The sequence below is a fragment of the Mirounga leonina genome, unplaced genomic scaffold, assembly GCF_011800145.1.
Source record: "Mirounga leonina isolate KUSES-001 unplaced genomic scaffold, KU_Mleo_1.0 Mir_200, whole genome shotgun sequence".
Lineage (NCBI taxonomy): Eukaryota > Metazoa > Chordata > Mammalia > Carnivora > Phocidae > Mirounga > Mirounga leonina.
The window spans coordinates 21,774,850-21,788,504 of record NW_023270503.1 but is presented as its reverse complement, the minus strand read 5'-3'; the positions used below and the strand labels follow the sequence as shown (position 1 = coordinate 21,788,504).

Below are 13,655 nucleotides of genomic sequence, written 5' to 3'. Positions count from 1 at the left end.
GTCCAGGGTGTGTCCGGGTGCACGTGCACGCACATGGTTCGTGTTCATGTGTGTATGTGCACACATGTGTCTGATCTGTGCAGCTGCGTGTGTGTGCACGCTGGGGTGGTGCTCTGGTCCGTACGCATGCCCACGTGTGCCCAGGCCTGGCACATGTGCATTATATAACGTGCACGTGTCTGTGCGCACGCGTGTTTGGCTGTGGAGGTCTGAGCGGTTTGCAAATGGTACGTATATGTGCGTAGTACATGTGTGCGTGCGAGTGTGTGTTCACGGCACGTGTGTATGTGCCTGGGTGTGGATGTACATGAGCACACATCTGTGCGTGTGTGTCTTAAGGATCCCTTGGGAAATGCTCCTCACAGCAGCGATGGTGCGGGGCTGGCTTTCCTGGGAAGGAGAGCTGGTCTAGGCTCCTTGCTAAGGGCTCCTCGGGCAGGGGAGCTGCCCAGGACCTCAGGGGACATCAAGGCCACCTGCCAAACCCTAGGACCCCTGGCAGTGACTGTCAGTGGAACGCTATTGGCATTTGGGGCCATTCTGTTGCTCGGGACTGCCCATGCCGCAGGGCATTCAGTGCCCCTGGCCTGCTAAGTGCCTCACACCCCGTCATTGAAAGAAACCCACACTCCCCTACTCATTTTATAGATACTTTGAGGGAAGGGCCGCCCCAAGTAAGAAACCTTGCAGCCTCTAACCTCTCCCCTCCTGTCCTAGGCACCTGCCAAAGCTCTTGCAAGATCTCCAGCCCTTGCCTGAAGGCAGAGAGTGGAGCCCGTGGCCCAGACAGCTGCCCCTACTGCGCCCGGGCAGGGGTAGGGCAGGGGGAGCTCGCCGGCCACGAGATGCCTGACTCAGACAGCGAGGCGGTGTATGAGCTCACACAAGACGCCCAGCACGGTGATCCCCGGGACCCCCACAACCGGCACCGATGGAGCCTGGGGCTAGAAGTGGAGCCCAACTCCGTGCTGGCCTTCTGGAGACTGATCTGTGACACTTTCCGGAAGATTGTGGACAGCAAGTACTTTGGCCGGGGAATCATGATTGCTATCCTGGTCAACACGCTCAGCATGGGCATCGAGTACCACGAACAGGTAGGGGCGTGTGCAAGGGCACAGTCCCTGGGGCTGAGGACCCTCTGCCTTCTTGCCCTCCCACCCCCGTTTCCAGTTTCTTCTGCATGCCGCTAGCCTGATGGCAGCGAGGAGGACAGGAGGGAGACGCAACAATGTGTGGGGACTCTGGAGGGTGAAAACCAGTGAGTGTCACTCAGTCTCTGTGTATGGAGCTTGCCCAAGGCAGGCGCAGGATCTGAGCTGGGTGTGTTCTATCTGGGAAGGCTTCTCAGAGGAGGTGGGTTTTGAAGGATGAGTGAGTGGTGAGCATCAGGCATGGATAGGGCCTTTCTGGAGGGACAAGTCATTGGAAGAGATTCGGGTCTTTGGAGAAGACACAGAGGGGAGAGAAGGTGTTGGGGGATCCCCCCAGCCCAGCACTGGGCCCCCCCAGCCTTTACCTGACTCGGTAATTGGAGGTGTGGCTGACTGGAGGGGGGTAGGAGCGAGGAGGAGAGGGTTGGTGGCTGCGCCTGGGTGGAGCTGAGGCCTGTCCGGTAGGGAGGGAGGCCATCTGCTCCCAGCCTCCATTCCGGGAGCCTTGCTGTGAGTGGGGCGGCTGGGTGGATGAGAACGCCCAGCATGGTGAAGAGACTTGAGACCATCGTGTTTGAGGAATCGTTCTAAGAACTGGGATGTTTAGTCAGGAGAAGAGGAGGCTCAGCGGGGACAGGCGAGCTGTCTTCAAATATTTGAAGGGCTGTCATGTGGAAGAGGGAGCAGGCTTGTTGTGTGGGGCCAAAGGCTGCAAGCAATGGGATCTGGGCTGAGTGGGAGGAGGCTGTCCTCACTCCTGGAGCTGTCTGAGGACACGAAGGGTGGCCTGGGGACCCCACTGCCCCCTGTCCCCCAGACTGATTGGGGGTGAGAGCAGGCCCCATGGGGCCTCCCAACAGGGTTCCTTCCAGAAGGTAGCCGCTTGCCCCGGTTTGGTCTTCTAGGTCACCCCCTTGGCTGATTCTTGGAAAAGCGGGGAGGGGGTGTAGTCAGGAGGTGCTGCCACCACAGACCGTTCTGTGTTCTTTCCTGGGGGTTCCTGCCTCCCTGAGGCTCAGGCAGGGGACCGGGCTGCCAGAACCTGACCTCTCCTGGTAGAGAGCTGAGCTGATGCACTTCCCCAGCCCCTGGTGGGACGGTGATGCGGAGGAGCTGGGGGGAAGGGGCTGGCCATAGCAGCAAGGTGGTCCTCGTCGGGGGGGTGGGGGGGGGGAAGGGTCTGGGGCGAGGCTGGGAAGCATAGTTCCAAGCCAGGCCTGGAACTGATGTGAGATGTTCACTTTTCAGGGGGATCAGAGCCCCCTCCCCCACCCCGCTGACCTCTGTGCCTTTCATGTTGTGCGCATTCAGCTGCCCTGTCCAGCCAGATGCACCCCAGCCCCGGCCCCTCTTCCGTCACCATCACCCCATGTTAGCACACCTTCCTCTCGCCTCAACGCCCTCCCCCACCAGGTGACTCTGCCCTATTCCCTCTTCTTGGAGCTGAGGCTCAGGGAGGGGGCAGGACAGCAGCTGTGGGCCCGCAGGTGGGGAGTATGGCACTGCGGTGAGCGTGTTGGGTCTGGGCGCCTGGGGCGTGGGCGTGTGTGCCTCCTGGGGAGAGGTGCTCCACTCTGCCAGGCTGGTGGGGGCAACCTGCTCCGCTGCGGGGACCCAGGCGGTGGCAGCTCTAACCTCCCATCACCCTGAACATGAGCCTCCTCTCCCTCGGCCTGTTCTGGCCCAGGTCAGATGCCCCTCCCCCTGGAGGGGCTGCACCCCGCAATCTGCCCTGGCGGAGGCTGCTGGTGGAGGCTTCGGCTGTGCTGGGAAGAAGCTGAGTCACAGAGACTGAGGGCCGCTGAGGCGGCAGCAAGAAGCCTTTCAGTTAGACGTCAAGAAGGACACCCCCTTGGGGAGGAAGTAAAGGGGATCTGTCAGGGCTGCCTGCAGCGTCCCCTGGCCCAAGTTCCTGAGGAAAGCAGGGGACACCGGCCACCAAACCCTCAGCAGCAGGGAGTCCCCACTCCGTGGTGCTACGGTGTCTGCTCCAGGGGGGAGTTTGTCCCAGTCCCTGGTGGCTGCAGGCCCCGCAGGGCTGAGTGGGAGTCCCCAGCAGGCCGGCAAGTGACTGACTGCCGCCCGGCAGCCTCAGGGGCCAGGGGTGCTAAGAAGTCCCAGAAGCAGCCGTGGCCCTGTGCTCGCAGGCACTGCGGCGTGAACGTCCTGCCATCTGCGCCTTGGAATCTGAGCAGGCTGAGGGGGGCAGGCCGGGGAGTGCGGAGATGCGGGAGATGCGGGCGCCGAGACACAGAGACACAGAGGGGGAGACGGAGGCGCAGAGGGAGAGGGAGACCAGGAGACGGGGTCCCAGAGGGCGAGGCGAGGACCTTGAGAGAGGCGGGCATAAAGACAGGAGGACAGAGATGCAGGGACAGGAGGGACAGAGATAGGGCGGGGGAGATGGAGACAGATGGAGGCATAGAGATGGAGGGGTGACAGAGAGATGTGGAAAGGGAGCTGAAGACAGAGAATGAGACCCAGATGCAGATGAGGACATGCGGGGCAGGGCTGGGGACACAGGCTTGGATGGGGCCTCCCAGACAGGGGAGGGGGAGCCAGGGGAGGAAGAGAGCTCGGGGAGACCCGAGGGAGAGCGGCCCGTCATGCCGACAGGTGAGGAGTTGTCCCCACAGCGCCCTGAACGAGGAGATGGTATCCATCGATCCTGGTGCTGTGTCCTTCCCAGCAAGGAGCCCAGCCCTCTTTCCTGCCCCCTGCTGCTGCCCTACCAGGCCTGTCCTCTTCCACTGTCACCTACCTTACCCCTCAGTTTCCCTGCCGGGGATGGTGACACCCCTCCTGCCCCTCTCTACCAGCAGAGGAAGCCCCCATCTTGCCGTACCCCGCCCTACCCCAGGTAGGTCCCATGCTGTCCACACCCCTTAACCCACTGGCTGGTGAGAACTGGCAGGACTGTTCCTCCCAGAAAGACGAGGAGGACAAGGACAGGACACTGAGGAGGGAGCAAACCTGAGGATGTGTGACTTGAGGACGGAGGTGTGATCTGATGGAGGGCAAGCACATGTGTGCCTACTGTAGCAAGGAACCTACTGTAATTTAGCCATCCCTCTCTCTCTCTCACCTTCCGTCCATCCATCCATCCATCATCCATTCATCCCACACACATTTCCTGCACATCAGAGTTGGGGGAAAACATCCTGATTTGTAGTGTTTATAGTGTTTGCCAATTACCATGGTGTAAACGCTGTCGTCAAGCTAGCAACGTGATGTCACTGAATGTGCGGTTGGGAAGAGACAAGTGCACACACCTGGCCTAGGACACTGTGCTCTTCCTTTCAGAGAGGCCACCAACAAGTGGACGGTAACATTTACTTGATGCGGTAGGCCCTCAGAGAGGGATGTGCGGAGTAGTCCGGGATCCAGCCTGTGGGGAAGGGATTCCAGGAGAGCCCCACGCAGGACGTGATCTGGGAGTTGAGTCTGAAGGAAGAGTGAGGTGTAGCTAGGGAAGGGTGGGGTGGAGGGCACAATATGGGGGAGGGTCAAAGGCACCAACCACCGGACACCAAAACTGAGAGATTTGTAAGGAGTTCCGAATGAGTGGGGCACTGGGTGGGGGCTGGGATGGACAAATAAGAGACCAGTTTGGAAAAAAATTCAGGGCCAGGTCCTGAGAGGCACAGGAAGGAGTGTGGATTTTTTCCCGAAGGCGATAGGTTCCCCAAAGAGGTTTTAAGCAGGTCAGTGATAGGAGCAGGTTTGTGTTCTATCAAAAGTCCTCTGGAGCCAAGGAGGGGAGGCGGGAAGCAGGGAGGCCAACAGGAGGGTTGCTGCAGTGGTCCGGACAGCTCCCACATCTCTGTCCCTGGAAGTGGAGGGAAGAGGGCCGGGGAGAGCTGCCAGGTGGCTGGATCTGCAGGACTCCACACCAGTTGGAGATGTGGGGGAAGGAAGCAACAAGGACGAGACCAGGTTCCTGCTTGGGGTGGGAGCACTGGGCCTTGAGCAGATTGGGGCTGCAGGATGTTTGAGACAGGGCACCCGTGGGTCATCCTGGGCCATAGCTAGCCGGTTGCTGGAGCTCAGAAGAGAGGCTGCCTCTGCCCGGGTCTGCCCTGGGGCCAGGTAGCTCCAGGAGGAAAGGGATTGCGGGGAGAGGGTCCTGGGGACACTTCCTAATCACCCCCTTCCTGGCTCTGGGGTGCTGAGGACAGAGGCTAACTTCATCTTCTAGAAGAGAGACAACAGAGAGAGGTGGAGGAGGGGCATGTGGCCCAGCGGTCTTCTGGGCTGCTGATGAGAGAGAGGCAGGGTCCCGAGTGGACTCCTGCTCAGGCCAGCAGAGGACAGGGCAGGTGATGATTCTGCTCGTTGCTCAGACTCTGGACCCATCCTGTCACTCTAGATACATGTCCAGGGAGGGTTTCTATTTATAAGTGAGTGAGGTCAGCTGTTCAAGGCCGGGGAGGCTGGGGGTGGAGTGGGGTGGGGGGTGGGGAAGAATCCAGATGTGGCAGGTCTTACCTTTAAGGGGCCTCACAGACTCCTTTGGGATCCTGCTGAAAACTGGGGGCTCTCTCCCCGGAAAACACACACAGGAACGCACACCCCACATGCGGCCTTTGAGGACAAGGGTTTATGGACACCTCCCGCCCCAAGCCTATCTCCTGGGCCTTCCAGGAGTTCTTGTTCTCCAGACAGAGGAGCCCTGGCTCAGGCAGTGATGCTGTGGCCAAGCAGGACATTGGGGGAGGATCCTTCCAGAGCTGCCCTGGCCCCAGATTTCCAAAGTGTCTGCAGATGTCGGGGGGGAAATGGGTGCTGATTTGGAGCTGACTGGCTAACGGGGTGCTCACATCCCCGCAGGCGTCCTCTGGTTCTAGGCTCCTCCTGTTCAGCCAACAGCTTTTCCTATGCAAAGCGCGCTAGAAGAGAATAACAGAATGGCAGGGGCGGGGGACGGAGCCAGAAGCACCGGAGAAATGTAGGTTCTAGCTGAAAAGTTCTGCTTCATGGACAGTTATGCCAAATGTCTTAAGGGGGGGCTCCTGGGGGACAGAAGAGAGGTGGGGGCTTGAAAGGGCTTCGCAAAGGAGGCGGCTTTTGAGAGGGTCCTTGAAAGATAGGTGGGATTGGCAGCTGGGGCCAGGGGCCAAGAGGTCTCGGTGGAAGGATGAAGGGGAATTCGGGCAGCCTGCCTGGAAGGGCATGGGGGGGACATGGGACACTCTGAAGGACAGTCTTTGCCTCCCCCACCCCCCACCGGCGGTGTCTAAGCAGGAGCGACGTGAGTCCAGCAGTGTCGAAGGAAGCCTGAGATTCCAGTGGGTGAGGGTTTGGTTGAGGGAGGGGCCCAGAGGCTATTTCTGTCCTTCAGATCAGAGGCCGTGAGGGCCCCGAGTGTAGTGGTGGTGGAAAGAACAGGGGTGGGCGCAGCAATTCTGAACAGGGGTGGGCACAGCAGGGTCTGTGGGCCTGGCACCTGCTGTTGGGATGAGGGCCCACATGAATCCTAGATAACGCCCGGGTTCCAAGACAGAATTCTGGAGGGTGATGGAGCTGGCCGTCGGGGAAGGGTCAGGTTTGGAAGAGGGGGTGAGATGGTTTGTCTTGGACACGGGCCATCTGCGGAAGGCTATCAGGCAGGTTGGCTCTCTGGGTGAGGAGCCAAGGCTCGGAGGGAGAGTGTTTAGTGTCGTCCACACCCCAGTGACAGCTGTGGGGTGGGAGTCAGGGAGCTGGGGCACAAGGGGAGGGAGCGGGTCTGAGCTCAGGGGGGAAGGCAGCAGGAGAGGAACCCTAGCCAGGCCCGGGGTGGTGCCCACACGGGTCAGGGAAGTCAGGGGCACTGGGGGGGGGTGGCAGGCCCCAGGCTCAGGGGCTGCCTTGGCCTCGGCAAAGAGGGGGGCTTGGAAGAAAGTCTGGAGAGAGCTGGGGTGCTGGGGCCCGGGATTTGGGGGGACTGGGCCTACACTCACAGGGAGGGTTCTGCTCTGAGGCCAGGAAAGGAGATTGGAGGAGTGAGGGAAACAGGGATGAGTGATGGATGGGCTGGGGCCCGGGGCCCGGGGGAGTGGGGTGTGTGTGGAGGGAGATGGAGGTGCAGGTGGAGGAGGGGAGGAGAGAATAGGCTGCAGGTCGCAGAGCTGTTCGTGGGGAGGGCAGTGGAGCCCCCTGCAAGGGGGGCCAGGTTGGGAGTGGGGACAAGGCCAGGGGTGGGGAGATGGGGAGGGTCTGGAGCAGCTCCCTCTGGGGAGAGGGGGAGCCCCAGCAGCAGAGGGTGGTGAGGGAAGGTGGAGAGCTGCCCTTGCCTTGTCCAACGCAACGCTCCACCATTCCTCAGCCGCGGCAAAGGCCCAGCGGCTGGGGACTTACCTGGGCTGGGGCGGGAGGGCAGCCTTGCGGTGGCCCACCATGGGCTCCAGGCCGGGAGGTGGTTCTGGCAGGGGAGGGGCAGGGGCCCCAGCTCCAGAGGTCGAAGTCGCGGGGGCTTCAGGCCGGCTGTCTCCCAGCTGAGTGAGCGCTGGGGGTGCCTTGTGTAGTCTGCCTGTGTGTTTACTTGGGGCGGCTTTGAGGAGCCTGACAGGAGATTGTGGGAAGGGGCTAAAGACACCCCTGGTTAGGGGGCACTGGGCCCCAGGGGGCATGAGGGGCTGGAAGGAGATCTCGCCGTTGCTCCGAAGAGCGAGGCCGTGATCTGTATGGGGAGGCCTGTGGGCTTTCCTTGAAACCGGTTGCCCCCCAGGTGTCTCCTGACTGCCCTTGGAGGAGGAGGAGGAGGAGGAGGAGGAGGAGGGGGAGGGAAGAGGTCCCAGTGACCCTTACCCCATTGCTGTGGCCCGGCCTGGACCTCCCTTCCGGGGTGTGAGGGTGCAGCAGGCAGGACTGTCAAAAGCCGAGGTGAAGTGAACCAAGGAGTCAGAATTGGGGAGCAGAGATTTCCAGGTCAGCAGAGCTGTGGGAGCTGAGGAGAAGAGGGGGCAGGGCTGCGGTGACCCGTACGAGCCTCTGCTCCGTGGTCGCCCGGCTCGTCCACCCCTCTCGCCTTCCCTGTGTGCCGGAGCCAGTTCCCAGGCCTCCTGCCTGGACCACTGCAGTCTGCCCCTCGTCGGTCTCCGTCTCGCCGTCTCTCCATGCCATCAGCATGCTGCCAGCGCTGCAGCCAGATGAATCTTAATACGCCGCCCTGCACATCTCTTGCCGAGCCCTAGAAGCCCCAGTAGCGGCATTGTGAGCAGAGGCAAGTCCAGCCCGGGTGGTGGAGCGGAGTCAAGGCCATCCTGCCTGGGCCCTGCCCACCTGGCAGCCGTGTCCCCCATGGACCCCTCCTACCCTCTGACCTGAGAGAACCACCGGATTCTTGGTCCCCGTGCATTCCTTCCTCTGCACCTCTGCCCATGCTGCCCTCCACTGGGGATGCCCTCCACGGGGCTCTTCTCCTCACTGACACAGGTCTCAGCTGGCTTTGAGCTCCTGGGGTGCTCCCGGGGTTTGCCCCAGCGTGGTGCTGGGTGCAGCCTTGCAGGTGTTCCGCCTGCCACGTGTGCGGTCCGCTTCCACTGTTAGTGCCCATGGGGCTGCCGAGCGTGGTTCTTGGCTGGGTGTTTTCATGGTCTTTAACCGCTGTGTTCTGCAGAGCAGCCTGGCCATGAGGTGATGCTACCCTGCTGAGCAGAAGAGGCCACTGGGGATCAGAGAGGTTAAGGGACCTGCCCAAGGTCACACAGGTAGAGAGTCTCAGAGTTGGCAGGCCTCCCACGCTCTGGTTTAACCCCATGCTTTGATCGCCAGGGTGCTGTGCACAGAGGGGCGATGGGTTTCAGGGGAGTCCTGGTGCTGAGAAGTCTGGAGCAGCTTATGGGGGGCTACAGTTGCTCCAAGGTGACAGGCTGAGGGGAGGGGGAGTGTTGGGAGATGGGGCATTTACAGTTAGCATCCTCCCAGAGAAGAGCCTGGGTCCCCCGGGTGGGAGAAGCTCAGGGGTCTTGACGTCTGTGAACAGAAGGGAGGATACGGTCCAGACCTGAGAAGGGACTTGCTGGCTGCCCGAGCGAGTCAGAGAGGGGGCTGGTGCCCAGCTGTCGGGTCTGTGTGCAGCTGCATGGGTATTCTCTTGGGGGGGGTGGCGGTGCGCATCACGGGAAGATACAAGGGAAGGTGCGGGCCTTGCTCATACCTTCCTAAGCAGCTCCATCAGGTTACCACACCTGTCGGAGCCTCAGTTTACCTGGCTGTCTCAGACGCTGCGAGGAAAGGAAATGCTGGGAGGGAGGGATCAGCCATTGGCGCGCCCCGGGAGGGGCCTCGCAGAAGTTGGCTCCCTCCCCTTTGCCGCTGCAGCCGGCTGTGATCACGGCTCTGGTCCCTGGGGCAACCGTGTTGCTAAGTTGTGTCTCTGTGTCCTCTTCCTGCATTTGCAGAACATTCCCAGCCTCCAATCTAGTACCTTGGGCAGACCTGTCTGGGGGAGGAGTGCCTTTTCCCATGGATTATGAGGGGATACCGGGGCCCTGGGAGGAAATAGGCATTGCCCTTAGGTGTGTGCAGGGAGAGTGTGCGGGGGGGTGGGGTGGGGTGGGGTGGAGGGCAGGCTGAGGGACAGTGCCCCGTTCTCCTTTCCCCCTGCTCCTCCAGTCCCAAAGCTGCCTGGAGGGGTGAGGTGGGGGCGCCAGCCTTTGCTGTCACCCCCTCAACCAGGACTGACGATGCAAACCCTGGGGGAGCCCTGTGCTATCTTTCTGATGAGGCTCCCAGTCGATGAGCAGGTGTCCATGAGCCAAGAGCCATCAGGAACAGACTGTTGCAACCCCCTTGGATGACATCAGGAAATGCCGGGAATACCCCCCCCCCCACATGCCCAGCGCTGGGTGTGCTTCTAAGAGTCACTGATGGAGTCAGTTCGAGATACAAAAAGCTACCGTGCTTTCAGCTACTTTTTAAAAAACGTTTTATCAATTTTTATCTTTGGCCCCTTTTTTTTGAGGCATCACTTACATGTCGTAATATTCACCCATTGTAAGTGCACCTCGGCTGTGTTTTCAGATCAACGTGTTCTTTATTCATACATCTAAGTTCATGCGAAATATAATTTTATGTACTTTGGAAAGCACATTATGAATTCAGTCCATCCGTGTGTCGGGATTCACACGCCTCTTGCTGTCACCCGGGGTGGGTGTGAATCCTTACTGCCTAGTATTATCAGGGTCAGAATGAGCTGGGATTGGGTCGCATTCCCTGGTTGTCCCTGCCCTGTGACTTTGAACCGGTCATTCACCATCTTTTGACCTTTCTGCTCACCTGTAAAGCGAAGGTGCCGGGGCCGCCGTGTGGACGGCGTGAGGTAAGACACAGGGTGAGCCTGGGAACCCACCAAGCGCTGCACCCGTGCAGTCTGTGCTTATCACCTTTATCCAACCCAAGAACGGACAGCTGGGCAGGTGGCAGGGTGACGGGGAGGCAGGCTCGCTGACCATGGCTCCCTAGCAGATGGCACTTGGGAGCACAGAGTGGAGATCCACTTAGGAGGGGTCTGAGCCCTGAGCTTTATCTGCCCTGACAGTGACCCCTTCCCCACCACCTGCACTGTGCTAATGCTGGAGGGATCCAAGGTCCTATTTCTCTGTGGCCCCATTCACTAGGTCAGGTGGCAGTGCCCCCGCCAGCCCCCACTTGCAGTCTGGGGGGCAAGGATTTGCTTGAGATCTGCTGGACCCATGAGCTCCTTGCCACACTGGCCCCCACAGCTGGCTCTCAGCCCTGCCTGCTGACCCTGGTTCTGCCCTCCAGGGCTGCCTTTGGAAAGAACCCAAGCACAGGCTGAGAGCTTCTCTCCTTCTGAGTAGCTATTGACCCCCAAACCCTCCTCACCTGCCAGCCAGAAGGCCCTTCCTTCCAGGTCTCCCCACCTCCTACCCAGGCTGGCCACACAAAGTCAGACCATTAGGATACATTTGGTGGTGCCCAGGCCTGGCTCCATGCTTGGGTGGCCTCCCTGGGCCACCCGCCAGGTGAGGCAGCTGGGTAAACAGGGGGGAGGTGGCTGATGGACTAAGGGCTTCATCTGCTTATTTATTTTAACTCAAACTTCTTGAGCTGCTTTGAAGCTTGGGCTTTTGGGGGATGGAGACACCCCATTAGGTAGGCAGTGGGCTCCACTGAGCCAACCATGTCTCCCCCTGCATCTCCAGCCCTCAGCCCAGCCCTGCCCCTCTTTCTGTCCCCAGACATGGCTCATTCCTTGTGCCCTACCCTGTGATGCCTTCTGCGCCCTTCTCCCTGGAGAGACCCCACTTACCCTTCAGAGTCCATTTCAAGTGCGGCCTCCTGACTAAGGCTTTCCCAGTGTGTTCCTCCCTCACCGTCTCTCCCTTAGACTCTTGGATTTACTGTCTGGATAATTTATTTTGGCATCTAAGTATCTAAGGCCTCTTGTGTTATTCAGCTATTTTGTGTACCACCTGTTTCCAGCGAGACTCTGGGCTCCTGGGAGGCAGGAAGCATAGTGGGCATGTTTTTGTAGCTCCTTTAATATGTGATGCATTGCTGGGCATACAGTAGACACTTAATATTGACAGAAGGAAGGTGGGGAGGTGACTAGTGAGCTGGAATAGCACCAGTTTGTCAATTCTTTTCTTCTTCTTCTTTTTTTTTTTAAGATTTTATTTATTTGAGAGAGAGAGAGAGCGCAAGCCAGGGGGAGAGGCAGAGGGAGAAGCAGACTCCTCACTGAGCAGAGAGCTCGACACAGGGCTCGATCCCAGGCCCCTGGGATCATGACCCGAGCTGAAGGCAGACGCCTACCAACTGAGCCACCCAGGTGCCCCAAGTTTGTCATTTCTGATGACCTCTCTAGGATGTGTCCTTGGTCCTATTCTCAGCCCCTGGGCAGAAGCATAGAAGTAATTACCGCGGGTGTTTTACATCTGGCCAGAGAGGCTGAGAATCTTGCTGCAGGTCACACCGTGAGTGGACGGGGACTAGGCTGGGAATTTACCCAGGTGTCCTAGCCTCAGGTAGCTGCTCCAGGTGCCGCCTTGTCTATGACAACCCTTCTAGGAGTCTCCCTCCTGCCCCTCAGCATGTTGGCACGTCTGTGCGTGTGTCTGCTTGTTCGTGTGATTGTGAGCGCACGTGTGTTTGTATGTGCAGTGTGTGGGGGTGTGCAGTGTGTGCATGTGTCTGGAAGGAAGCAGCCGTAGCCGACAGCTGTCCAGGAGAAGGCTGCCAAGTCCACGGAGTAATCGTGGAGCACGTGTGCCTTTGCGTGTGGTTGTGTGTCTAGGGACGCGGGTGGGGCCTTGACAATCAGCCTCTGACATGGGTCAGCGTCGCTGGGCTGCCGGCCACGGCCTGCCGAACTGACACGGCAGCACAGGACAAGGTGGGTCTCGGGGGTCCTCGCGGGAGGTGGGCAGGACCTACCGTTCAGGCTTCCCGCCAGTCTGTGGCCCCGGGGATCTGAGACCCAGAGCGGGGATTTGGTGTGGCGGCTTCCCCGAGTGCATTTCTTCATGGACCCTTCGGGGGAGGGTCCCTCTCCGACGCCTGAGCATCCCCCACCACCATGCCCCCCGCCCCACCCGCCCACTCAGCCCCAGCTTGCCAGTCCTGCTGCTCGTCTCCCAGTGGCCCTCTGCTAGGGAGGACAGGGATGAGGGTCTCGGGGATGAGCCTCGGCTGCTTCCTCCCCCGCCCCGCCCTCCAGCCCGAGGAGCTGACCAACGCTCTGGAAATCAGCAACATCGTCTTCACCAGCCTCTTTGCCCTGGAGATGCTGCTGAAGCTGCTGGTGTACGGTCCCTTTGGCTACATCAAGAACCCCTACAACATCTTCGATGGCGTCATTGTTGTCATCAGGTATGACTGCCCCTCCACCACCTCTCACCTGGAGGAATGCCCGTGGGGCGGCTGGGGTGAGAAGCCACGCGACCTGTGCCTCCGGGGTGGAGGGGTCTGGAGTCAGGCCCCCCCGGCCCCCAGGCCCTGCTGCTCCCCCCGCCCCCCCAGTGGAGGGTGATCCTCTCCGGCCTCTCTCGGCCCTACCTTGCTCAGGCCGAATTTGGCCTCGTGTCTCCTTTGGCCGGACCCCTGTGCAGCCTCCTCTCTCCTCTCTCTACTTCTTGCCCTTGACCCCATGCAGGCCCGGGGTGAGTGAGGACTGGGGAGTTGGCTTTGCTGAGGAGTTGAAGGAGGTGTGAGGCCCAGCCTGCTGTCCCTGCTTGCAAAGTGCTTGGAAACCATCTCAGACACCCGCAACTTGCTTTAGGGTTTCCAAGACCCTGGGAAAGTGCTCCGTCCCCCTAGGCCTGGGGCCAGGAGAGCTGCTTTATTGCTTCTGGAATTGGCTTTAGATTTCATTAGACAAGAACAAAGCAAATATTCCATAACTGGATGCCGTTGCATTGGCCGGAATTTGGGAGAGAGTTCTCTGCTGCCAGGGTGTGATCTCGGGCCTGGAGGGGTGGAGAGGGCTGGAGCTGTCACCTCCATCCATCTCAGGGGCTCCTCTCTGCAGGCCCAGGGGCCCACCTGGGCCCCACT

The 13,655-nt window shown here is 60.1% G+C and overlaps 1 protein-coding gene across 2 annotated transcripts in view; it reads left to right on the top strand.

Annotated features, from left to right (window-relative positions):
• The window catches only part of CACNA1G (calcium voltage-gated channel subunit alpha1 G), a 61,530-nt gene that overhangs the window by 15,615 nt on the left and 32,260 nt on the right, over window positions 1–13,655 (top strand). For both annotated transcript variants that reach the window (XM_035026847.1, XM_035026846.1), the window contains exons 9-10: window positions 718–1,094; window positions 12,820–12,971. In XM_035026847.1, coding sequence (XP_034882738.1) covers window positions 718–1,094; window positions 12,820–12,971 — 529 coding nt within the window. The remainder of the gene's footprint in view (window positions 1–717; window positions 1,095–12,819; window positions 12,972–13,655) is intronic.